This window comes from Salarias fasciatus, chromosome 13, assembly GCF_902148845.1.
Source record: "Salarias fasciatus chromosome 13, fSalaFa1.1, whole genome shotgun sequence".
Taxonomy (NCBI): Eukaryota; Metazoa; Chordata; class Actinopteri; order Blenniiformes; family Blenniidae; genus Salarias; species Salarias fasciatus.
This window is the reverse complement of record NC_043757.1, coordinates 12,244,858-12,272,667: the sequence shown is the minus strand read 5'-3', so window position 1 is coordinate 12,272,667 and position 27,810 is coordinate 12,244,858. Positions and strand designations below refer to the sequence as shown.

The following is a 27,810-nucleotide window of genomic DNA, read 5'->3' as shown; positions in this document are numbered from 1 at the left end:
CCAACATTTTACAGCAGGTTTTATTTTGAACATAATTTCATATACAAACCAGTGACTGAGAAAATGGCTCATTAGAAGCTGTACTCTACATGTACAACATCTTGATTGAAGTATTTTTTTTTTCCCCCTCCTCTTTCTTCCTTTCCTTTAACCTCCTCAGTTTACAGTAAACTGGACTCGCAGGACATCTCTCTCCTTCCTCCGTGTTGGAAAGTTAACTCAATATTTCAAATAGTCCTAAAGTACTGCACTAATTCTGGCTAAACACTGGACTACTGTAAATATCTGGACATGATACATCACATCGTAGTCAAGCATGTCCACACGACTGGGGAAAACTACATACAGTACAAGCCATTCAGTTCAAACAAGAGCAAACTGGCCAAAATCAGTTATTCCTAAACTTGACATCTAGAACCAAGTTTGAATTGTATTTATATAACCAGGATGGTTTACTTTGGACACATAAGCTTGTAATCTTACTTCTGAAGTGTACAAGTACTTGAATCTAACAAACAGGCAATATATTTAATGGTCTGTTATCATTCTACCAGCTTTGCCTCAAAATGCACAAAACTGATTCCCCAGCCACACTTATCAAAAAGGAGAGCACTCAAACTCACGCTGCACAGTAAATTTTAAGACTGAATATATATTTTGTTTATTATAAGCATTTGTAATTTTACATCCAATGTTAAAATCAACAACATTGTGACAACCAGCTCCAATTCTCCGCCATCCTCTCCCCTCCCTGTTCCCCAAAACCAAGCTTGTTAAAATACCATTTTCAAGACCTTTTTAAAGCAAAGGCACATTTGTCAATACGTGTTTTAAAAAGGAAAAAATAAAGGCAGGCCAGCAAGCAGAGTCAGTCTGGGAAGCAAAGAAGAAGAAGAAGAAGAAGAAGAAGAAGTGAGTGAGTGAGTGAGACAGTGAGTGAGTGGCTTCCGTGACAGCTCCGGCGAGCCTTCAGTACCCCACATTTCTGGAACAACACAACACAAAACCTGACTTGGAGTAAAGGGGCCAGGACCTGGTTTGTCAGAGAGGGAAGGTCGACGGCCTGAGGCGGTCTGGGGGTGAGTGTGAAGCCGAAGGGGGCCAGAGGAGAAGAAGAACAAGGGGCTTAGACCTCGTTTCTCCACCCGAACACTCTTAACACTTTGTCCTGAGCCTCCGAGCTGCGGAGGTTGAGTTGTAGTCCGTCTGCAGGGGGCGCTGAGCCCGGTCACACCCAGGCCTGCCTGGATGAGGGGTGAGGGAGGGGTGAGCGGGGGACCGGAGAGCAGATCTCCTCCTGACTGGCCTCCCCGCTGAACCTTTCCACGGAGAGTCACAGCCTGCTTGAGGCGAGCGGCTACATAGTCTGCCGGTCCGACAGGAGACCAGTGGGCTGTGTGAGGTGGGACTGGACCCCTGCCTGAAGGTCCTTCCCCTGCTGTGTCTCTATTGGTCCCTGATGATGGGAGGCTGAGTCAGAGAGCGGGGCTGTCGGGGGAGACGCGGCTCCGGCTCCGCGTCATACGAACACCTTGGCGAGGGCGTCTGCCCCGGCGCTGGCTATGTAGCATTTAGACGGGTGAAACGCCACGTCGTGGATCGATTCCTCGAACTTCTTCCTGTGAGCCGTGAACTCCTGGATGCAGGTTTTACTCTCCATGTTCCACAGACGGATGGAGCAGTCGTGACCTACGGAGACGAAGGAGCAGGTATTGCATGACTGACGTTTTATGGAGTATCCTCGCACTGACCTTAAAAAAAACAGAAAACAAACACCGGTTTCGAGGGACTTACTGCCTGACATGAGATAGAGACCGTTGGGGTCGACAGCGAGGCTGGTGACAGCGTCCAGGTGGGCCACCATGGAATGGATCAGCTTCCCGCTGTTGTTGTCGTAGAACTTGATGTGGCGGTCCTCCTGTGCGGTGATGGTGATGGGCAGGGTGGGGTGGCTGAGGACCTTGTTGATGTGACTGGGGGTGCCTGCTCGAAAACATGAAGGTCCGTTAGATTTATCACCCATTTGATAAATTATCGTCACGTGAACATCAAACAGTTCAAACTCTCCCAATGTGCTTCCTATCCCTGTAGCCACCACTAGATGTCAGTGAAGAGCCAAAACTACATCATCGCTTCAGTTGTGACAGATTTTATCACAGCATCAGATACACAATCTGAAAGCTTCCATGTCTGAGTTTTCCTTCTTCACTGTTCCCAAAGTGTTTGCCACTAACACCTCCAAACCTACCTGGATCCAAATTGGACTCTAGACTGAGGACCAGCTGGCGAGTCTCCATGTTGAAGAGTCCAATCTGTCCGTTTGTGAAGGAAGTGACCAGGTGAGCCGGTTCGCTGCAGACCAGGTCGACCGAGGAGGGAACTCCCAGCTCTGGAGCAGACAGAGGAACACCATTTCATCACACAACTGACAGAAGAGAAAAAAGGGGGCAATTCAAAGTTGTCACGCAGCGATGAAATCAGTACTTTTGTTTTCATTGAACACGGCGAGGGCGGGAGAGATGGTGTTGGCGTCCCAGAGCCTCACGGTGCCGTCGGCGGAGCAGGACAGGAGGCGCTGGTGGGCGCTGCTGTACACCAAACCCCAAACTGAGTCCGTGTGTCCATCCAGAGCGCCACGGAGCACCGACGGGTCTAACACGGGGGACAGAGAGAAAGCAGGTCAGCTATGTGGAAGCAGTGGAAAGTGCCTCAGATTCAAAGAGAGCATCTTAAAAAACAACACCAACAACTAAGGAAGTTACCGTAGGAGTCGTAGGGGTCGATGTTGGGGTTGGGAGTGTTCCAGCACTGGATGGTACCGTCCACTCCTCCACTGAAACACTGCTCGCCTGTACTGCTCATCACTATGCTCAACACAGCCCCCCTGTAGTAAGAAGAAGAGATAAATGTATCATCTAATGCAATCAAGAGAACTGGAGACATTGAACGCAGTGTGCTCTGTAACTCATTTTATTTTATTTTTTTACCTGTGGGCTCTGAAAGTGTAGATAGGTTCCACATCTAACGATGTACTCCTGCAGAGAAACATTCATGAGTCTGACAAAACCGAACACAGTGACCACAATCTGACTGTGAACTATTGCTGCTGGGCGTCACAAAGCCCCGAGAGGACGCAGCACGAACTCCAGCAGCCGCTCAGTCCGAACCCTGCTGCTTTATTGTCTCACTCACAATCCCCGCGACTTTACAGTGACTTCAGCGTCTAAAAATAAGCGCGCGGCTTCACTACACGCTGTGTGTGGGCCGCACAGTTGTGACATGACATAATGAGTCCTGTGGGGCCGAGTGTTGTCAGTTTCCCGTCGACGAATCGCGAGCTACACTCCTTGTGGGGCCGCAATCAAACAACTGAGATTTTCTCTCTGCCGCTTCGGGCACAAGTGGACTGGATCACACACACCGAGGACTGAACGGCCGTGTCGCCAACAGAAAATCAATCGAGCAGTAAATTTTAATTTGTTCACTTTCATTAGAGGGAATTAAAGTGAAGGAGCCGGCGGGGGACGGCGGCGGGTGCACTCAGCCTTACTTTTTGGCGGGCGCAGTCTTCTGCAGGTTCCACATCTTCAGTGTGTGGTCTTCGGAGGCAGTGACCAGGACGGGCTCCACGGGGTGGAAGGCCAGAGCGCGGATCCCGTCGAAGTGACTCCGCAGAGTGAATTTGGGGTTCCACGTTTTCCTCATGGCATCTTTATTGTTGCCGATCTGGAACGAGGAGATATGACGTTAACGCCTGGTGGAAAACTCCTTTATCAGCAGCTGTATCTGAATAGTAAAACAGTTGCCACAAAGAATTCTACACAATCTTCACTGGCATCACAAAACAAGTAGTTTGTTCGATGGAGGTGGTTTCAATATCTGAACATATCCGGCTGCTTGTGACTCACGTCGTACGCCAGGCTGTCGGCTTCGTTTGCCACAGTGAGACCGGCCAGCTCCCCCAGACCCAGCTCGCTCTCCATCGCCTCGTCTGAGCCCATGATGAACGACTTCCCCGAGGTGGGAGGGAAGGTCAGCGCCTCAACGACTGCGAGACCAAGTTATACATGTATTACGTTATTATGAGCTTGAAAAACGAAACAAAAAAAAAAAACTCAATCTGTCCTTGTGGAGCACCTTCATCTGTCCGATTCCCGTCGTGCTCGTTGAACCGGGCAACGTTGGACCGCGGCTGAGGGGAGGACGGAGGCTGCATGTGGGACAAGTCCTCTGCGTCTCTCAGGTTGGCCAGCATGTCCTGCAGCTTGGACCGGTTGGGCCCTGTTCAACACGTCAGAGCGACAGTTAGCAGGCAGGAACGCGGCGACAGAGAGAGGATGAGTGAAATCTTAAAAAAGAAACTGAAAACGAAAAAAAAAAAAAATCTCATCACAAAACTGTGAGCACAGGCTTGGAAATAAACGAAAACAGATAAATGAACATGGAAAGAAAGAAGCGCTGAAAAGGTAGAAAATAAATCAAAGGAAGGAACAGAACAGAAAATGAGAGGAGCCACCAGCAGAGTCCTTGTCAAACGAAGAGAAAGAGAAGGTGCTGAGGCACATCAGTCTGAGTGAGAGCTGTGTGGAGAGAGCTGTTTAAGACACAGGTGGACTCTGAAGTCTCGGCAAGGCAAATAACAACAACACCACCAATACTAAATGTAAACATTTAGTGAAAAATGCAAATATACATGTTTAAAGACAGACGGACATTTGAAAGAGTCTCACTCTGGTTGAGAAGCTCTGATACAGACTCATTCCTCAGTTTATCTGACCTTTGTGAGTTTGTCATTATTGTGTTTTTTAAATCAAATTCTGCAGCAACTTTCATACAGGTTCATGAAATTCAAATGGTTTAACGATTGAGTAGTAAAAAGACAAAACGAGTATAAAAGGGCGAGCCGACACGTGTGCTGAACAACACTGGTGAAAGTCCAATGAAAATAATCACTGAGCAAACTCACTTCTGTACTGAGACCTCGAGCTGCATCAGGAGGTCATGTGACAGGTCCACACCTTCACATGGTACCATTTGTTTAAACTGCAAGTGTTTTTTCAAAGTAGAATAGACTTTGATTGACCTCAGGTGGCACAGTGTGCCAGAAAGTAAGATTCAATTCAATTTATGTGTTTGAAGGCCAGGAGCGGCGAGAAATTGGTCAAAATTATAACACTGCTTCTACTTCTTTTTTATTTTTTTTTATAATCTAAAAGTTATCACCACTGTGTCAGACTCATCTGAACTTAGTTTATAAAGATTATGAAGCCACGTCAGTCTGGTCTTTATCAGGCAGCTTCTTTGCTTCAGCTCCATTTTGCTTGAGGTCTGATGACTAAGTGATTGCTGGAATGGAGCGACAACTCAGATTTATACGGTCAAGAATTCTCAATTGTCTCACATTAACTATTTCATCTGTGCTTGCGATGCGACAGCAGTCACAAGCCCCAAAAATATGCAACTGCCTGGCGAATGTTGTGTAAATCAGTTATGTGAGAGTGCTTTAACTGGAGGTTCACGTGACATTAATGCGACACATGCAAAAATCTTCCTGAAAGAAAATTCACTTATGCTTTAAGACATCAATTTTTGAATCAATGAACTCAAAGAAGAAATTTGTTGAGTCACTCATGAAGGTGGATTTGGAAGGAAATGCTGATCCTACTCCTTTAGAATCTAAGACCTTCAGTTCCATCTCCACACACTCAACAAAGTGATAATGCGCCAACAGGAAGTGAGGAACAAAAAGAGATTTCTGAGAAATCATAGGATGAGAAAGGAAAGTGTAAAAAAAAGAGGGGGAAAAAAAAAAGAGGTGAGGACGAACTGAGTCGCTCATGATTCGATCACAAGAGCGAGAAATCCGAGCCCGGGTCTTGTAAATGTAAAAATCTGAGAGCTCTCTACCTCTGAATGAGGCTTAAGTGGGCTGTTATTCTGTTCAGAGAAGGCTAATATTCAGCTGAATCACTTCATGGAGTCATTTGAAAAGCTCCTAATTGGTATCAATTTACAGCATCAGCAAAAGGACTTGTTAGCGTAGCGTCAACACGACTGACAGATGAGGATAAAGATGGTGATTATTACGTTGTACAGAAACAGATGACTGTGGGACTTTGGCTGGCCCAGATGGGACACAGATGGACTTATTATCACGGCTAACTGCCGCCTTAATTCCCAGTATCTGACAGTGTGGACGGGATGACGATGCCAGTATGAATACAGTTAAAAAATAACATTGAAATGGGACAGACAGACATGCATCAAACACTACAGTTTTTTTTAGAGGGGTGTGTGTGTGTGTGTGCGTGTGTGTGAGAATAATGATGTCTGTTTCATAATGAGCAGCCAGTCACCAGAAGACAGAAGAAGCTTCAAGTATGAAATGACAAGAGGACAGAGGCATAAAAAGGAGCAGCTGGAGAAGGAGATGAAGAAGAAATAATGAAGATGTTTTGGTTTTTGAATCGAGGCTTTTTGGCTGAAACTCAGGAAAGTCAGGCTCTACAAAGAGAGGAGAGGGAGGGAGGCAGCGACGCCTGACAGAACTTACTCTTCACCCCCTTTTTCCCCTTGCGCTCCTTTCTGTACTGCTCCTTGAGTTTGGTAATCAGGCCCGGGTCCACGTCCCAGGCCTCAGAAATGGGACCTTGCTCGTCCTTCTCTACACAGGGAGAACAAAACCAGACCGAGAGGCTGTTGAGGAACCGCCCTGGTCGAGGCCCGGGCAGCCTGGCGGGGTGGGGTGAGGCGCCCGCCCGGCTCCCCTCCCCTCCCCCCCACCAGGCCCGTAAGGTGCACAGACCCCTCCCTCAGGCTTGCACTCTCCTGGAGATCTGGGGAAACCTCCAGGATAGTTTCTTTCGGGTCTGTGACGAGCATGTTCACGTTACGCATGCCACTGCACCCTCAGTCGTACTCAGGAGCAGCATTTACAGGCTTCTCGATTGTCTCTGTAAGGTGTTTCTGGGCTACTGTAACAAATGAAAGAGGTGGGAGGGACGATGATGCCATGCGAGGGATTCTTTGAACTGGACGTTGGAGATTTGGATTTTTGAATCGAGACAAATCTAAAAAAATTCTAAAAAGATTTCACATGAAATTACTGGAGAAATAAAATGACTGAAATTTAAGTTTGACTACAAAGAAATCTCAGCATGGCATCAGGACAGGTTTTTGTTTTCTTTTTCTTTTCTGGATTTGGTCCCCCGAGTCTCAACGGCCAATGAGATTGAGGGAGTCGGATTGATTTGACGACACACAGGAGTGGTGGGGACAGTGCAGTCACAGGCCGACTATGGGGACACACAGTGGAAGAGATCACAAACTATGGGTTAAACATAAACAGACTCCCAACGACATGACTCATGATCACAGCGTGACACACGGATGACGGGTTCTCCATGAACAGGCACCACACTATGAGCAAATGAAAGTCATTAGAGCAACAGGAAATTATAGTTCTACAGCACAGAGTGACCCTGAAACGTTTATATTGTGTCCGATCATGCATGAGAGAATAAATACATGTATTTATATGGTAAGCCATGTGTTTGAGCAGCACTTCGATTCAGTCCTGACTGCGCCTGGTGTGCGACTCACCCCAGTCTGTGCCGTCCCCCGGGCCTCTGGACTCCGGCGAGGTGTCCATCTCATCGGGGCTCGACAGGAAGTCGAAGCCCTTCAGCGCCTCCTCTGTGTCAGGGTCCTCGCTGGTGTCCATACTCGCCGGCAACGACGACGACGACGACGACGGGGGCTTCTTCCTCATGATCTGGATGGAACGATGCCGATGGTGTTGAGCATGCAAGCAGTGATTCCTCCTTCCAGAAGTTTAATTCGGCTCGTTTTCTCACCGTCCGAGACTCCACGTTAGTCCTGTCCTTCCCCTCGCTGTCTTCCTCCTCATCTTCATCGCTGAACTCGGCGGCAGCATTTTCAATGAATTTGAAGGCCTCCAGTACAGCACTAGTGTCGGAGAGCTCAGCTTTCCTGTAGGAGCACGATATATAACAATATAATAGCGCTAAACTACAGTGTGAAGCACAAAAAAAGCACACCTTACATTATTGTATAAGATAATATATGAGACATTTGAGACATTCCGTGTCACCTAAAGGCCTTGGGTGTGATACTGACGCTAATACACAACCTCCTTCAAGAAGCGCACTCACCCCCTGGAGCCTACGCCTTTCGTTGTGTCCGTGCCGTTGACGAGAGGCTCGGTACCCGTCCGTTCACCCGTCCTCTGGCCCCCATCCCCGGCCAATCCCAGCAGGGCTCGGACTCGCTGCGACTTCACATCTAAGATGGTGTCTGTGTAGCCGACTTCCTGCAGGTACCTGCCAGGAGCAAAAAGAAGTTAAGAACCCCTGAAACGATGCCGGAGTGAGATAGTTACACAAGCTGAAATCTAACTGGATTACATTTAGTTTTTTGGACTTCAAAAGGATTAAAAATGAGGGGAAAAACACTTTTTTTTTTTCTCTTATAAGTGCCATGTCCTCTGGTTGTGGTCTAGTTAACAGTCCCAGCTTTACCGAGGCGAGATGAGCTCCTCGTCCAACATTACACCTTCCCCGTAGGGTCGCAGGAGAAGCTCGAATTTGAGTGTGTGACTGACTGCAATTGGAGGGGGGTGTTCTGGCACATTATTGATCCGTCTCTTGACACAGACTCATGAATAAATTGGCTGCTTCGTCAGCCAGCATGCCGGGGCAGATGATGTGTGAGGCTGTCTGATGGTGTCTGGGAGAAAATTCGGAGCCCGGTTTATTTATACAGACTGACTGGAGACTCGAATGATATGATAACAGCACTCTGTTGGGCACACCAGAGAGACGGGGGTAGAGAGAAAACACGGTCGTTGCATCAGCTGTCCACATGAGGGTGCTCTCCCCCACAGTTTTCTGGTGAACAATACTCCTGGCAAAACCCTGTTTGTCTGACACAAGTGGCAAAACAATTGCGGGAAAATGTAACTAGAGCCCCGTTGACACCCGGGTGCTTTAATACGGTTCTTTTCTGTGGGTTTAGTGGGTTTCTGGGTTGAAGGGAGCTTTCCGGGCCAGAGAATAGCAGCATGCGAACTCACTGTCTGAGAAGCTGACGGCCTTGTTTCCAGGACAGCTGATTGTTGAGCGATCCAGAAGTGTCGTTCTCATTGGCCTCATCTGGAAGAGAAGGGGAGACAAATCAGGGCGAACAGCACAGCCTCTGACATTATTTCCACTCTGTAAACACGGCCAGAACATTCCTGTATCGCAGCATCCTGGCAACTACACACAGACTGCGCTGCTTTCAGGAGGAAAACAGTTAAAAAGAGAGGAGGGCATTGCTCCTCTTTAAACACTCAAATTCAGTCTTTATTTCTTTCTGTCTGTAACTTTACTTGCTGTCCAAATATTTACACCCGAACCGATACCGTTTACTTTGTTAAAGCTGCGGCGTTACAGCAGAAACCGTTAAATATTTAAAACTGGCGAACACACGCTGAACAAAACATCTGATATTAGATGACGCATCTTGACACCTTCCACACGGCTGATCCCTGCTCCTCCCGGGTCCTGTGACATACTGGAAAGAGCAGCGGCGTCTATCAGAGCGCAGAGGCGTCCCGAGCAACACACTCGCTCTCTATGGCCGTCTGCCGCTCTGACAAAAACAAACAATGATGGGATTTCAAAGCTCACTTTGATATCCGACAACGTCAGCGCTTCGCTGGAAGTGAGCTGGGAATTTTGCATGAAGCAGAGAGACGTTAATAAGATTTAGATGGTGTGTGTGCGTGTGTGCGTGCGTGTGTGTGTGTGTGTTCTGGCGGGGCAGAGTGACGAGAGCGCCTCAAAAAGTGGGTCATGCCTAATTCAGGAAGGTGATGAGGTTCAGGCAGGTGCTCCACCATACCAGCAACACCTCCCACGTCTCGCCCGCCTCCTCACCCGACGCCACCCCACCCCTCGCTCCTTCACCCCCCCTCCCCACCAACCCCCAATTCATCAACACTTCAAGGGCCGGGGTGCTTTGAACAGCCCTCATGAATAGAGATGAGGAGAGAGGAGAGGAAATATCGCAATCTTGACTTAATAATGACAGAGGACTTAAACACGAGAGGCCAATTAAACGACAATAACATCACAGAAACAGGCAGCAGCAGCACTGAAACCGACAACACCGGGGTGAGTCGAGGTACTGTAGCACAAAGGCACAATGTTCAAGAGCTGAAGCAGCACTTTCGGTGTTTACGGCTTGTGTGTGGCCACATGGTGGTATAGTGGTTAGAGCTCCTGCCTCACAGGGAGCATAATCCCAGGTTGAGTCCCATTCTGTGCAAAGTTTGCATAATGTTCCCTTAGACATGTGATTTTATTTTACTCCAAAACTTTAATTAACGACGGGAGCAAATGTATGTGTGTGAGAGTCGTGAATAAAACAAACCGAGTTTTATTTATGAAGGATTGAGGGTTAAAAAAAAATGATTATAAGACTGTGCTGGGATTTAATCAGCTTTATAAATAACAGGTGACGATCGTTTTACGTGAAGCATCGCTCACTTGTGAACACGGCATCTCCTCTGTCGGTACAGTGCAGTTTTTTGATTGCCCTTCATCAGCAGATTGTGTTTGAATTGCAGGTGCTCACATTTCCACATTTCCAAGCCCTTAAGGACCTCTTGTCTACGTTGGCGCAAGAGGACTGTCGTTTAAGAGTGTGTGTTCGCACTGAGAGCTTTCACAGTGATGAATGCTCAAAATAACGCCGTCCTGTCCGCTGCATTGAAACAAGCGCCAAAGATTGGCCGTAACATAATGACCACTGAAGTAAAAACTTCCATTTATGAGCTTCTGGCCTTTAATGTGCCTTTTTAATCTTCAGAATAACAGATTCTCTTTCGCAATTCAGGAAATGACAGTGTGAGGAAATTTATCCAGACAAACAAGATATGACATGAATGCGGCGCTCGCATACGTAACTCCCGTCACTGCAAGAATGCGGGCTCAACAATCAGAGATTTATTGAAAGGAGGAAGAATTATAGCTTCCAGACTTACCCGAGTCGTAGCTCGGAGGCTTCATGTCACCTTGATTTAACTCTGTCCCGTATTTTAACTTGTGGTACTTTGCTCTGAAAGTGAAGAAAAAAAAAAAAAAACACAAATCAGGTGAGGGAGACAAAGAGGGAGATGGTTTTTATCACACAGGCCCAGCAAGAAGCTATTAAAAAACTCATTATGCACAGTATCTGCATAAGCTTTGAAAGTCATCCAAACTGATGCCGACTCCATTTCTAACAAACACAGTCGAGTCTCGTTGGCAATCACTTCAAGTATTTACAGATTATGTTCTTAGTCATCACAGCAAAAAAAAATTAATAGTGGAGCATTATCGAATATGATTCACGTTCGAGAATGCAGCACTAATTTGAGGAGCATTTCTGGATGCATTGTAAACAAAAACATCTGAATGAACTAGTTTAAACAAAATATGGACGGTTTCCTGGAAGATGCACATCATTTATAAGAATTAAGAAATATCATCACAACATAGTTACAAAGGAAGGTGATCTGCAGGGAAATAAACAAAAGCAGCTTCCAGAAGAAAGTTAATTCCGCACTGCAAATCTTCAAATTTTCAAATTGTGAAAAAAAGACTAGAAAATTACAGATTAAGTTTCTTAAAAAAGTACAAGTTCTAAAATTGACTGAAGAATAATCGTAAGCACAGACATTGAGGAACAACCTGACTGAAACTGTTTGCTCTTAAATTCGTGATGATCCTCTTACTGTAACTCTGCATCGTCCTCAGAGGCTAAAATCAATAAGGAGTCAGTGTGACAGCTGTAGTGAGTACAACGTACAGATAAGGGTGATCAAATGCAAGGAATAAAAGTTCAAAGCATTCATGAAAATCCCTGAACAATCTATATCAGCAGAGTGAGGAAGTACACGCATTTTGTGACTTGCCAGCTCTCTTTCACACGTATTTACGATAGTGGAGAGGAGTCAATACGCAGAGAGCTTTCCCACCTTTTCAGATCACGCTGCCCCCACTACTCCGCTCTGACGCAGAGGAAGCAACCCCCATCAAAATCAAATTCCCTTCAAATTGGGTACATCCCACACTGAGAGAGCCATTTCTGATATTGCTTAGAGATACCCTCAGAGACATGACCTGTTGCTTAGCAACTGGGGAAAGTGGTAGTAATTCTGGGTTAAGTGTTGCTCCAAAGCAGAGTCTGAGGTGATCTCACAGGAATAAAGTAGATAAATATACACTCCAAACAGCCAGACAATGACTTAGAAACCAGGGAAGACGCACAATGGGCAACATTTAACTAACCTTGGATAACAACAGAGCACTGACACATTCTGGCACCTGTCCTACTCAGTCGTGTTAAAGACAAAGTCACTGTTCCCAGATGTAATTAAGGTACCAGCAGTCAGCCATCTCATTGGCTAGTCACTGAAGTTTTCATTTTCTTACATTTAATCCTTATTTGCCTGCAGAGGACTTCGCTGATTGTCAGCACTGCCTTCTGTAAGCTTTGCATTCATGAAATTCCACACCTGATCTCGGCTCATAGCTGTCGAATGGAGAAGCAGCTCAGCTATGTTAGCTCTGCGTGGTGTTGAAACAATGCCCGAGGTGCAGCATATAACACCGACAACACGCACCCAGGACTCCTTGTTCAGACCTTTAGGATGATATACTTGATTGCTTTGCATCACACCTACACAGACATGTTAAAATCCCAAACACCTTTCTCCCAGCGTGCAGCCGGGTGTGTAAAAGAAAGGAAACGAGTGTTATCTCCGGCGCTGCCGCAGGGACCTTTTTGTGTGACTGAGCGCAATGCAATTTAGCTGAAAGGAAGCTACAACAACGACCGGGACAACCCCCTCCGCTACCCCCCCTTCATTTGACTGTCATCCTGTCCATCTACGGAGGACAGTGAGGAGTGATCAGCATCAGACAGCAAACAAAGCCTTCATGCCAACACATGCTCACCGGCGGAGACATAACACCAGCTGGACTCTGGGGAATTTCTGGCAATCTGCTACTGCTGTCACCAGCTGAGACATCAGGCCGATACTGAGGGAGCAGGAGGGAACTAGAGCCTCTGTTAAAATGTTACATGCTATCAATAAACCCGTGCGGTAACGATGTGCAGAGAGCCGCTCTAATGGCACCGCGCAGGTGCAGCAGACGCTGATTTGTTGACTAGTGAGAGTGTCGCAGAGGGACCGGATCCTTTTCCATATTTCTTAGAGGCAGGAATTTATTTTTAGGAACACACAAAACATGGAAACTCTGCAGTTGTTGCATGCTTAGCGGAGGGATGTGTGCTGTGAGTGGGCAGGAAGGCGCTCACCTCTCTTGCTTCAGCGCATACTCCAGCATTTTGATCCTCCTGACCAGGTCCTTCTTCAGGTTCTCCTGGCCTTTCCTCTCCCCCTGGAGGAAAGCGATCTGGGCCTGAAAAAGCAAAAATAGTTACACTTTTATTGCGATTTTACAGCACTGGATTGCAAAAATAGATTCAACGTTTCCGGTGTTTTGGCATTTTGAATATTAGCGAGCTTTCATCAAAGGCTCGACTTCAAAGAAAGACTCACAGAGGCAACTTCTGAGAACAACTCCCTCTGTCAGGACTGAAATAGGATGATGTCAAATCAATATGTGTGGCATGATGGGAAATAAAAAGCTAATCTGTACCATTCTATTTTAATCTAACCTCTTCACTCCCTCACTGACAGCCCACCCCCCCTCCCCAACAGCCAAAATCCCATCCCTCTGCACAGCACCGTCTCTCTTCAGTAGCGGGCGGCAGCTGTTGACGCACTCGGTCTGAGTCAGCATTACATTACACTACGTTGCTGGGTCCCACACACACACACGCACACGCACACGCACGCATGTGTGCGCACACAAAACGCTCGCCGGTAATGAGATCAGCCGAGGCCGGCTCGCAGAGCAGCCCCCCCAGCACACAAACTGCAGCAGAACAATCAGAAAGTAGATCGCACACTGACCAAAGCCATTTCTCCCTTTGCAGCCTGAGTGTGTTTCAGTACAATACAGTGATGATTAATCCGCAGAGCGAACGCAAAGTGGATAATGTAGGAGAAAAAAAAAAAAAAAAAGAGGCATTCAACAATCTCACTTCTGCAATACTACCTTATACTTTATTTGGTGTAAATAATTTCTTCATTATGAGAGAAGAGGTTGTTATTATTGGGCCTCGTGGTGCTGAAGTGGTTAGCGCTCCTGCCTCACAATGACAACATTCTCTGCATTGGTAAGGTGTGCAGACTTCTCTCCTATAGCATAATGTTTTTATTACATGATTTAAAGGCTATCGCTCTTTTTTTCTGGTCATACTAAATACCTACACTTATGTAACGGTGCTGTGATGAATGTCTCAATGAGGAAAACAATGCCTCATAATCATAATAATCTGAAATAATAAATTTTGAACTCACAATAAAATGCCATAGCTCTGTTCCTGTAGAAATGTTTTCATTGGAGTGTACTCTCACTTCAAGCTGTTTTTCCGCTACATATAACCTGACCTGCTGCAAAAAAAACAAAACAAAAACAAAACAAAAGCCAGACACAGTCTATCCGGTATTACAGGGGTTACAGCCAGGCTGCCGAGCAAATCTAGACCGCGCTCAAGTCTGTAAAGGCTGCGTTGTTTGCAGAAAGCGGGATAAACACACTGTTGTTTTCCTTTCAGCACTTCATCAAAATGACATTCTCCTTCTGAATCCATCTGAGCGGCTGAAAATCGCCAGCGAGACGGCGAGAGCGCGAGGTGGATTCGAGTGTCACTCTGTAGTTCGGACGAGATGATGGAAGAGCTGCAACGTTTGAGTCACGCTCTGGACGAACACAAAAGGCAAACGCAGAAACAGCGCGCAGATACTCCACTTGTTCCAAATACGGATTGAGAACAGCTCCGTGAGCCAAAACGTTCCCGTCAAACTTCTGAGGGTTGTTTTTTTTTTTTTTTTTTTTTTTTGCAGGTTAACATCAGAGAGGGAACGAATATTGACTCGATTCCCTGCATTTCACTCTACATGCAGAGGATGGTGTGAGTTTGAGTGGGCTGGATCACGGTTTCACACGGATAGCGAGCGGCTCTGCCGCTGCTGCTGCCTGCAACAATGAGTCATGACAGCGCTTCAATCTGCCTCGTGTTATTATCAACGTTTTCTCAGCGTCGTCGCCGCTCTCTGCGGAGAAAACCCTCCACAACCTGCCAGTGCCGTCAGGATTTAGAGCGCTGCTAATGAAGTCCACACTGTGTTGTTTGATTGTAGCCAGCTAAACTCTGTCCTTTTTTTTTTTTCCTCTTTACAAACGGGATGCGCAGGTGCCAACAACTCGTCTCTCTCGGAGGTGTGCGAGTCCAGCATTTACAGCGCTCTACCTACGGTCCATATGCATGGTCTGGCAGAACCTGCTCTGTGTACATCTGCCGTCTACAGTTTGGATATGAAATAATGATCAGTGTGAGAGCGAAGTGTTCCACTACACATCACAATGACAGCTAGCTACTATGATTGAGTATGCTGAATAAACATGCAGGCATTTAATAATCATCACCTTAAATGTACTGAAATCTTAATTCTAAGAGAGCAATCATAATCACAATCTGGCACAACATCCCTTTCTACTTCAGCAGCAAAGCAGACAACGCATGAAGTAATTTTAAATCAAAATCCAATTAAAGCATGACCACATGTGTGATTTTCAGCTTAAAACACCGGAACATCATCATCCGAGGCCAAACAGCACTGATTGACAGGCAGGCTTCCTCAGGAGTTTCACAATGACAGATTTTGTTGTTGAGGGAAGTTGGGATCAACAAGCATTACGGGCCGTGTAGCGTTCACAGCTGGGGTGCCAAACACATTTTGCTTCAGCGGATGTATACAGTCCTATTTCATCTGGAGAGAGTCGGACTGGTAACCTTTAGATTTTAAATTAAAAGTTTTTCTTTGTTGAGTCGCAGAGTATACATGATGAAAATGTCTACTTTTTCAAAAAAAAAAAAAACAAAAAAAAAAAAACAAACACGACAGAAACTGACTACAATCTCAACATGAAGCCAATTTTAATGAAACTTTCTGGTGTCTAACACAGTGAAATGTCCAAAAAAAAAATCTTTTTTATTGCTGTTGCATTACGCATGTTTTCACAAACTCACCCTGACAGCAGGCGCTGCAGCTAATACTAGTTTGTTTTCTTTCAGCGTCACTGATATCTCAGAGCTGTGTTGTGTCCACTACTCTTAAAATATATGTTTTCTTTGAATTTTTCACATTTTGCTTGGTGGTTTGGCGGGCTGGATTGGAGCTTCTTGTGGACCAGTTTTGGCCAACAGGCCTTTTGTTTACCACCCCTGATTTAGAGCCTTTAGAGTTCCTTATAATTCAGGCCTGCAGCTGTCATACGCCTGGATGTTCACCACATATTATTTTGTAATAACTAAAAAAAAAAATCTTTACAAAACTCATACAACTTACAATTCATTGAGTTCTAACAATTTCTCTTTTAGTACTTTATAAAACTGTATTGCATCCCAAATTTAGATAATTTAATGTTAAAAAAAACAAACAAACCGCAAATACTTCTTCAGAAAAGGCTTTTGGTGCTGTGACGAGGTCATTTCTGGTGCCATGGAGGAGAGCAGGTGATGTACAAAGAAAACGAGCCACAGCCATGTGTAAGTCATTCATTTTTCAGCTGGTGATAAACACTGATTTGCGCTGCTGGTTGGACTGAACATTAGATTTGCAAATCTAACACCGGTGGGGAAATACAGAAAAGCTGGCATCACCATGCTGCCTTAAACGTGAGGAGAACTTGCTCAAAACGGGGGGCACAAATAAGGCATTAGGAAAATATTGCATATGGAAAAATATCACTGTTTGGATTAGACCAGACTGTGCAGCTCTCAAAATAACTTGCTCTGGCTGGAGTGGCCCCCGTCCAAAAAATCAGTGGGGACCACGGCTGCTTCAGGACACAGACTGGATCACAACCGACTGAGGCCACACACAACCTCATTAACCAGAACTGTTGAGCCGTCTTCTATTAACTGAACAAAGTTGATCTTCCTGCTATAAGACAATAAAGGCTCCTACAAACAGTGATTCCAGCAGTCTTTTACCTGTGGCAATTTCAGTACAATTCCAAAGTTGGAATGTACAATGTGGCTCTGCTAATTTAGAGGCAATGACTGCTAACTGGTAGTTTGGTACGCGTGAATAACAACATTCTGCTGCTGCATTAAGGACACGAACACAGCAAACTGAGGATTGAGTCGCTGTTATAGCAGCATTTCTGTACAGACGAGAAGCTCAGTTTGGGGAGAACGTGGACGTGGTCCTTTGTTTCACCTCCTTTGGTTTCTGCCAACTCATTCGTTCGTGTCATTTCCTGCTGTTTTATGGGTTGTTGTATTCGTACACTGTGAACTTTCTGATCCAGACTGATCATTACCTGCTACTATCAGATATCTCACAACCACATCGGAATCCTCTCTCACTGTACGTCAGTTTCGATCGAGACGGCGAGTGACCAGCGCTCTCCTCATCCACATGAAATGCGGGCCGGGGACCCCTGGCGTCCTGCCGCGCCCACGACAGAGAAGACTGCGGCTCTGTGAGTCTCTGGCTCGCCATCTCTCCTCCATCAAACATTAACCTTGGGAGGAATGCAATGAGTCAACTCTGGCCATAAAGAGACACAGGAAGCATTTAATTCCCGGCTTCACACTGACTGCATTATTGCGCTGCTGGATAAGGGCTCCTCAGTCTGTCTGAGCAGGGAGAAGTGTAGAATGGGGCATCCATCTCGTGCACTGGGCTTTTCAGAGACAGGAAAAGGAGGCAGAAGAGAAAGTCTAATGGCTGAGGACGAAAACAAACCCCAGCAACCAAACTCTGGATTCCTGTAAACACATCGTATTCTGGTTTGGGGAAATATTAAGTCTGTAAATGAGTAAAAAGGGGAAAAGGACTGAGCCTCCAAAGCAGCATTCACGTGTTAACTTCGTTCCTGCAAACACAAAACTGAGCCGTCTATAATTAGACACACCAATTAGTTGCTTCAGTGTGTTTGCATGTACTTCTCTTTGTTTTCAGGAGTCGCTGCGCTCGCATGACTGATGTGGGTTTGGTCGAAACGAGTCACAGACGACAGAGGCAACGCCGTCCTGCAACTCATCAATCGGTGACCTCGTGAACGATCCGTATGACCACATTCCCACTGCTGCAATTAGAGAAGTCCTGAAAGTGTGCGATTTATAAATACCACGCGTGTTTTCCTCCAGGCTCGCCCTGTGTCGTCGCCCAACACGTCCACAACACAAAGAGTCCATTTAAACTGAGCGAACAGCGAAAAATCCAGCGCGTCTCTACGACTGGAGGTCACTCTGTTTATTGGAAAAAATAAAAACAAGTACAGGACATTCATACGTCCTCAGGGCTGGCACATAAACAAAATCATCACATCTGGAGGCCTCCAGTCCGAGCTCAAGGAGAAGAGGGTAGCGAAAGCCCCACATTTCCAATGCAAACAACCTTTTGCTCACCCGCAGTTACCACAAACCAATCAGCAGCACGATGGCCAACCCGATAACCAGCCAAGTACATTCCACACATACCATTACACTAGTAACAACAGAGGGGGAAAAAAAGTATGAAAACAAGACAGCCGCGGCAGAACAGCTGGTGAAGACAGCGTTATGGCTTCCAAGCGGGATTTACGATTTATTACAAGAATAGATCAACACAAACTTCTAAATGGAAAATGAGAGGTCGATTCCAATGAGCTCAGTCGTCAGTTTTCCGTGCACGTACGACAGATTAGAAAAATAAACAAACAAGAGTTAATGACCGGAATTACTTGTAGGTCTTTATATCAAGCAACATCGTCATTAAAATACTCCAAAAGCAAACATTTTCGTTGCTTTTTAATGGCCCTCAAATTGAAATATCTTAAACGATTAAAAAAAAAAAAAGCCTTTTCATCCACTGGTCGCTGAGTTTTCTTCTTAATAGGACGACTTATTAGTGAAATCATTAAAACAAAAAAAGATGTAGAAGTTCCATTTTTTAAAGGGAAAAATGGCGCATGTCTATTTTTATTTTCTTTGCCTACAACAGCTTGATAGGTATTGCATATAACACACACACACGCATCTCCCTTTAAAGCCAGATGTGTCATGAGGTTTTTTGTTTTTGAGGCTGCAATCCTTTTTTTTTTTTTTTAGGCCTGTGACAAATGAAGTGCAATGTGATTCGCTGAAGTGGATGTGGGAGAAGATGAAATCATATCAAATCCAGCGCTTCAGGACAAAGCCCACAAAGGTCACACACACACTCACACACACTCACACACACACGCTTCCATGCTAAATATAACAGACTGGAGATATTGTTACTTCTGTTAAATGTGCTTGAATCTGCAGAGGTTTGGGTAACCACTTCACATGGCGATCCTATCCTCGGCGGCAGGTTAGGGAACCTGTTTCTTCCTGCTGGTGAAATAATTCATTCAATCGGAAAACAGAGATATCTATTTTTAGGAGTAATTCTGATGCGTTTCAAGCTGAAAGCGATCCTGTTATATTTCTGAAAGAATGTGCCGTTAAAGTGGCAGGTAGGCGCAGCAGCCATAAAATCTAATATTAACACAAAACACAGACTGAAAAACACAAAGACAAAAAACGAGAAGACGGTGAAAAATAGTGTTTCTGACAAATGGTCCCAACGCGACATCAACCTACATCATAAAGGATTAAGCGAGTGGCTTGAATCAGGCTTTTGTACAGCAAGTAAACAAGCTGTCATTTGAATCAGGTATGTTAATATGCAAAGTACCATTTACATCTCAAGTGGTTTTTGCAGTTTTGATTCAGTGAAGTTTTGCATTCACATGACATTTTCCTTTTATACAGAACGACAAATGTTGAAAACAACGTAGCTAGCAAGCAAGGTAACTAGTGGAGGCTGACGGACACGTGCGCGCAGGGAACAATATGCTATAAAGCACTCTGGCATTCGTACGGACCGACAATGAAGCTGGATTGCCAGAAGCTCCACGTCGTAAGTAATCCATCTTGTGATGAACTCAATTTTACGATCATGGCTGAGTTAACCTTTATCCTGTCATTACTGATAAGAACATCCAATCACGGACAAGATTCGCCAGTGTGTCACACGTCTGTAGCTGGAGCTTCTCGGTACTGTCACGAGCACACAGTGGTATCAAAGAATTGTCAGATATCCCAAGTTGAAGTCATCGTGGGAAAATGTCAGCAGCGTTGACTCACCCCATTTTTTTTAACTATTCCACAGCCATAAAATCTCAATCAATCAAGGCAATCTAGTAATAAATGGGTTAAGGTTCATCTTAAGAGGGTATATTTTCCACTCTTCTGAAAGGACTTAAGGTTGTGCAGTTTTAATCCCAGCTGTCATTTCTCTCCTTTATCACTCAAGACGACGACATTAAACTCAGTTTAGTCTTTCTACAATTACAATCCGCCTCAGAGGGCATCTGCAGCAAACAAACACAATGACTGAATGTGCCAGTGTTAAAGAAATCAATTCACTCTCTCCGCTCCATTTTTGCTTCTCCTGTGCAATAAAACGAGCGGATTACAAATTGAAAAACAGCAGACTTGCAAATGTGGCTGGGCTGCGTTCCTGCCGTTATGAGCCGCCCGTGACACTGAGCTGCTGAAAGTATCGTTTAGATTTCAGCTCAGTGATCTGGAATCACTCATGCTTTTCACCTTTTAGTCCAAACACCCCGAAAAACTAAAGAATCCCCTGCTGGAGATCACTCACAGTCAAATCACATCCTCCCCCCTTCTCCCAACTTTCACACCGACACAGATTTGCTGTTTTTGTCTCCTCACGTTTCCAGCGGAGCTTCATTTTACACTCCGCCGTCACAAAGCCCGTGTGAAGTTGACACTGCAGCGCTACCTCGCAGGAGGTGCAAACAAAGGCACTATGGTGGGCTCCTCCGGGACAAGGGTGCCGCGTTAATATTACATAAACCTTGTGGTGCAAGATGCACACAGGGGCACATGCTGGCAAGGAGCGCCATTTTTCAACATCAGCATTTTCACGGGCTAACAGGCTGTGTGGCTACGAGGGGCAGGCCGAGCAGAAGCAACAGTGCGACACGGCGAGCATGCAGCGCAGAGAGAAGATGATCTGAAATGACAGAGAACAGTTCAAAGGATGATGAGTCCCGTGATGCAAGAAAAGGTCTATTTAAGGCAGAGAGACCACAGTGCTCTTTCTCTGAGAGACAGCGAGAGAGAGAGAGAGAGAGAGACAGAGAGAGAGAGAAGATTGATGCAGCTCGAGCCCTCTGGCCTGCTCCAACCTGGCCTGCGCAGCATCAAAAGACAGAAAGCTCGGTCTGCACCGTCTTCATTTTCAAGTACTTTGCGGTCCGTCACGCCTGCTGCACACACATCTCTTTCATTGAAAAAAAAAAAAAAAAAAAATTATAATATATGTGCACATTTGCACAGAGGAGCAGAAATTTCTACCATTACTGCAATACGTATTTACTTTACAACCACAAATCACCAGTATCACTTCTTACAAACCGTTAACATTTAGATACTTATTGTACTTAATGATGCAGTTGGAATTCCTAGAAATACTTGAATAAAGATGAGGTTCATTTTACTGACGATGACAGGTTATTACTGGGACTTATTTTAAGCACGGTTGTGCGTCGGACTCCTGGCTTTTTTGCTAAGAAGTTGAAGCTGATGTTAGCTGAATGAAGTGAAAAAAATCTGCCAATAAGAGATATTTTATTTCAGGATTTACTATTCCTCTTGAGTAGGTGCTACCTGTCATAAAAAAAAAAACAACTGAATTACTATAGAGGTGCTATATTATCAGCTGGACTCACACAATAAAAGTTAATTATTTATTAGCAATAACAGGCACCTGTCAATGAGCTAAAAGTCTCAGCTTTGATGACCAATTAAAAAAACGCTTTTAATGTGGCAATGCACCACAAAACATGAAAAATTCTTCCTTAGAATAGCTACAAATTGGTAATTCGCACAAACCTAGCAGACGCATATTTCAAAGTAATCTTGACATTTGTTCCATCTTGTTTATTTTGAAAAACGGGCACACAGCTGACAATGCTTCTCCTTGAAGTGAGCGGCGAGCAGCTCAGCTGTGCTTAGCGACTCCGCTTCAGGTATCGGATGCGATGTGTCTGAGCACTTTCACAAGCAGCCGTGCACGGGATCAGACATGGTGCTGCTGTTGGGATTAGAGCAATCCTCCCCAACTGAAGAAATGTGCAAGTTGAACTGAGGTAAAAACTCAACATCACAATGACTGAAAGCATTAATGCAGCTTTAAGAATAACGCAAATAAATAAAATAAAAAATGCACGATCGCTCTCACTTGTGGCTTTACTCTGATCTTGAAAAACAAACTTCTCCAAAATAAAAATGATAAATGTATTGTGCTGTATTAAACATTTACACTTCACAAAGCTAAATAACAGAACGTAGCTGACTGTCAACAGAGTTTAACTTAGCAATACAGTCAAACTGTATTAGTATGTGGACTATGAAGAACTGCAGTAAAGCTGGGTTATACCATGAATAAGTGGGGAAAACTGAAAAGCGATTACATCACATCATCAGACCGACACAACGGCGATCTGATCCGGCAAGTACACCCATTTACAACTGTGACAGACCGGCGACCTCCGATTTACTGTAAAACCGGAGGAGGCGGGCGACTGCGCGACTCAGGCCGGCAGCTGTCCTGCACTCCCACGCAGACAGATGAAGGCTGGAAGTGTGTGACTGCAGGAAGGAGAAGGGGAATTAGAGCTCCGACGGGGCACAGAGAGGCTCTGGTGCGAGTCCAACGGGGACAGTGGAGCACAGCTCGGAGGACGGGGCCTTGGCTAATAAACACGGGTCTCTTCGGGCGCTCTCACGGGAAAAACAAGAACCCTTTTAAAACTTCCCGGTGTCGGTGTATTCGATACGAGCCGCCTTTGTTGGATATTACATCAGTCTGACCTGAATCTGAGCACACCTTGAGGAAGTATGTGAGGCCTTGTGTAGCATTAGTTTCCATGTCAACAGTTTTATAAAGCATCTCGAAAGGGTTAGATTCCTTTGTCAACGTCTCGGGTTCAAAGATATGGAGAAACCAGTACTTATACCGCCATACTCCTGGTTAGAGAGCGTGCTGCTTTTTTAGCTCTTTCCCACTGGCAGGCGCATACTGCGAGGGCAAAAATAACTGCAGCTCGGGGGTGGACGTAGTATCAACCGAGGAATGACGGTGACTCCCATCTTAGAACTTCTCCGTGCTGCGGTATCTGCCCGTGCATGGTTCGGTCGCTCTCGACGTCGCCCCGTCGAGTGGAGCGCACCTCCAGCTTTGCCTTTCGAAACAGTTAACGCAACAATAAGTCACGCAGGCATGGTAATTCTAGGTGGCTCCCCAGTAACCTCCAGCCATCAAATAGCGGTTGGATGCAAAATAATCCTGCTCGGGATAAAAATCTTTCATTTGGAAGCACAAGAGAAGCTTCTGTCCAGTGGAGATAAGCGGGTACACGTTTCAGTCTGCGCCCATGTTAGGCCACCTTACACCCTGAGTCACCTTCAACCTTCTCCCGGTGTCAAATTATGACTGCTGACAGATACTTCTGGCAAGGAGATACACAGAGGAGCAGGGATTTCCCCATAGCTGGACAGCAGAGGCGGCACACTGGAGCACTGCCTGCGATACGCAGCGTGTAACTTGATGCAGCCTCAATCATCAACCCTGGAAAATATCAGTGTGAGCGAGTACAGCGGGGTGATATCAATTAGATCAATATCACAATATGAATAATGACCATTTTCTACGAAATGATAGAGCGCATGGGAGCAAAAATACCTTTGAAGAAATTCAATTTAAACTGAATTAACAAACTGCCCCTGTTCTCTCTCACCGTCGCTCTAATTAAAAACAAATAACTGGAGCACTTGACCGGCGTGGCCTACTAATCCAACTCCACAAACAGGAAAACCGGTCATCCCGTTTCAATGCCAATATAAAGTGCTCACATGAGCAGTCAAATAATTGTTCAGGCGATCAGCAGGAAAGTAATCCACAGCCGTTTTGATAATCAATACCTGGCAGCTGAAACAGTCAGCTGAATAATCCAGAGAGAGAATGACAAAAGGCGGATCAACCAACCCCTGAATCCCTGTTGTAATCCACATATTTTTCTTTATTTTTAAGATTTATTCATTAGGGTGACATTTTCAAGAGACAACAGAACGTCACAGTAATCAGAACAGTTCCTGTTCAATACATTTGATTGATTAAAACCCTGCTACGGGGGCGACACTGAACATGAGCATGTGAAATAGTTGCATACAGACACGGAGGTTTTGCCACTGAAGACGAATCTAGAAATTACTCTAACTTTGGCATCACAAACTTGAGAGCTTTGCTTCCTGGTTCAGAGGTGGTACACTGTTTGTTTACAAACAAAGAGAGACCGTAGGAAGTAGATAGAGTTAAAAGTATTCTTGCAGATATTCATGTACGACTTTGATATTAAAGAAAATATTCATTTTGCTCCAATTTTGTTGACATATGTAGAACTGTGAATTCAGGATCTTCTCACAGTTTTACACAGTGAAACACATGAAAATATACAAAGGCCCCTTTTCCTATTTCTGTTTAACCAGCATGAGAAATTGATCGATTTACGGATTGTCAATAATCACACGGCTGTTGCTAAACCACGAGCGGCCGCAGCCTACGCAGTGCACAGAGATGAGGCACGGCAGCAGGACGAGTCAGGCCTGTACAGTTTATGTGCTGCTCCAGTGAAGAGGAGTGGCTGCGAGCATGACCTAACAGGCTGGCCGGACAACATTCCTGCAAGCTCTGGGGTTTGCCTTCCTTCCAAACAGCGACAGAAGACACAGCCTCTATTCTCTGCTGTTCATTGACTGTACAACCAGCAACAAAAGGAAAAGAAGAAGAAAAAAAAAAAGAATACTGATCGAAGAACACAAACCGAGTTGTACAATAATCTTGAGGGGATTCTATCGAATGCTTCCTGAGATACGATCACAGTTTGTGTATTTTGTCACTGAAACACAGAGTGCAGGGATAATGATGAAAACTATGCTGCAGAGGTATGAGGTGAACAGCGAGTGATGGTATGTGGTATCTTCCATTAAGGCTATATGCCCACTCCAGCTTTTCATTATTCATAGAAGCCTATTTATGCTCACTGTTTCCTTCAGTAAAAGTTCTCTCAACAACACGTTTTATGGGTGAAAGTCACCTGTATGTTTGCTTTATTCAGACATTCCTCAAGGACACAGCAAGGTTATATCTCCTATGAAAGATTTTAAATTGCAATTAACAATACTGCAAAGTAGAGGAAAAAAAAAATAAATATATATATATATATATATATACACATAAAAATAACCTCTCTTCAAATGTGTTTTGTTCAAGCGATCAGAGTATGCTAGAAGTTTTTGGAGAAGCTACTGTAAGTCCCACACACAGGTTTAGGTACAAGAGTATCAACTCAAAGTGGGCGCGCAATGTTTTGCCGCCACAAACAAACCGTGCAGTCAGTCATTTAGCAACCTCAGTGTGCCTGCTGCAGTAAATGCAGCTTGTGTGCTGATAAGCTTTCTTCATGACGGCAGACAGGAAGCTTAATACAGCAGCCAGACAGAGTGCTGCACGACGCTGATGAGTCAAAACCCTTACTACACTGATCGGGGCGTACGTCACCTATCTAGAAATAATGCAGGGTCTCCGTCCCCTCTCTTTGTTCGCCGAGGTCTGTCTCGCCAAAAAGCTGCCTGCTGTCAAGGGACAGAAGTCAGACTTTGGCTCTTATTTGTGTTTTAGCCGCCGCAACACCACAAGTGGGTCAAATAAATGGAGAGCAAAACTGAACAGTTTCACCTGAATATCAGATATAGTAATTTAAGATGAGATGAAAAGGCCACACATTCCTTTCTGGGGTTAAGAAAACAGGTCAAGCCCCTGTAGGCTACAGATGTTACTCAAAAAGCCACAAATATAGTAAATACAGATGTGCAGCTAATGAGGACTGATCCAGTGCAACACCACAAAAAAAGAACCTGAGTTGGAATAATTCATTTGTAAATAAAGTTAAAGTTCTAGTTTGATTGGCAATCACCCAAAATATTTCAAAATGGAATTTGTAAGATAATCATATCTCACTCAAAATAAATAAACAGTCCAGCGTGAATCAGGTATGATCCTGATGAAATATTGGTCCACAGAAATATAACTATTTTTCGATTACACTAAACCAAACAAAAATAAGATGGTTTTTAGATCATCTTTAAGGAGAACAACTGAGTGAAGCTCATTCAACACTTAAATTAGGTAGGATTGCCCCAAAAAAATGTTTGAATCATAGGGAAATGTACAAACTAAGAATTGTGTAAACAGTGGATATGTGGAAACAGGTCCACATTATGTTAATGGGCCAGTTTTGTTTACGCTAATGTTATTAATTTTAACCAGTAGGATGATTGAATTAGTTGGGTTGGATCGGATACATAAATATATATATAACATGGCAGCAGCCACTTAGACCTACTAAAAGCATCGTGACCTTTGCAAAAAGTCAGACTATGCAGTATTTTAAATCTGTTTTCAGGAGTGGCTGTGACATGGCAGCTAGCTAACGATTAGATTCATAAACAAGACGCACTGACTCCATCATCTCCAGTGAGCCGTTCTCTCCGTCAGCACTGACAGCCCCAAGATCATACCACATAACATGTCCGTCACCTCTTCTCTACAGCTCTTTATTCGGATTTTAGAGGGAACAAGCCGTTTAAATCTAGGCGGGGTGCTTTACATTTAGCTATAAGTAGCCGCTCCAAAACGCTTTGCGTCACACTTTCTCTACTTTGCTCGCAAATACCACCAACAATGCTTCTTGTAGTAAGATAATTTTTCAAACAAAAGCCATTAACAGCAACTATTTTCTTGTCCAAAAACACGAGGTAAGTTTTAGTGATCTCAGGAGCGAAGAAATAGGTCGGAAACAGTCGTCGTGCAGTTAGATGAGAGGGGCGCTGCAGCTGCTTTAGCTCCGGAGCTAAAGCTAACAGGCTAACCCGAAAACCAGAACAATCGAACAGAGACTCGGCGCGGCTCGCTGGACAGCAGCAGAGCCACGTCCCGGGGCTGTCAGCAGCACGGACCGTCTGTACATTTATGCTATTTTTCACCTGTAGTTCAGCTCGCTCCACCTCCCATTGTGCTCTCTCCACTTCGAAACGGGCCCATTCGTGCTGCAGGAAGTGCAAGATCCCCGGGATACTGTACTGCGCCCTGGCCGCTTCCCCAGCGTCGCCATCAGGCAGCGGTCCTTTCCCACCGCCGGGTAAAACAGAGTTGTTATTGTTGTTGAAGAACACACCGGGCCCCGCCTGCTCGTCCATGGCCGGGCTCGGTGGCGAGGTCGGTCCGTTGTCTCGCTGGCTCGATGTGCTGGATATCAACGGAAGGGCAAAAAAGCGTATCGACGGCGCTCCGTCTCCGCTCGGCTCGAGGGAATGAACTCACTTTCTGACAGCTCGCTGTCACCACATGACGTCAGCGCCACGGCCACGCCCACAGCATGTTCACTGTGGGACGTTTGTTTTACTTACCTGGACCGCCCGGCGATAATCTCATCCCCGCATAGGGATCATTAAACGAAC

At 45.2% G+C, this 27,810-nt stretch overlaps 1 protein-coding gene across 2 annotated transcripts; it reads right to left on the bottom strand.

The window, feature by feature from the left end:
* Positions 1-2: 2 nt before the first annotated feature.
* Positions 3-27,679, bottom strand: strn (striatin, calmodulin binding protein). 2 transcript variants are annotated; one of them, XM_030105983.1, is made up of 17 exons: positions 27,337-27,679; positions 13,372-13,475; positions 11,051-11,124; positions 9,095-9,173; positions 8,175-8,342; positions 7,857-7,992; positions 7,603-7,774; positions 6,554-6,664; positions 4,138-4,281; positions 3,909-4,048; positions 3,551-3,726; positions 2,988-3,035; positions 2,763-2,884; positions 2,485-2,652; positions 2,249-2,389; positions 1,795-1,983; positions 3-1,689 (listed from the first exon to the last, which is right to left on the bottom strand). In XM_030105983.1, the coding sequence occupies exons 1-17, from the start codon at positions 27,547-27,549 to the stop codon at positions 1,520-1,522; spliced, it is 2,355 nt and encodes a 784-aa protein (XP_029961843.1). In that variant the 5' UTR covers positions 27,550-27,679; the 3' UTR covers positions 3-1,519. The 2 variants fall into 2 exon arrangements, with proteins under 2 accessions (XP_029961843.1, XP_029961844.1); XM_030105984.1 differs by lacking the exon at positions 6,554-6,664.
* Positions 27,680-27,810: the final 131 nt, after the last annotated feature.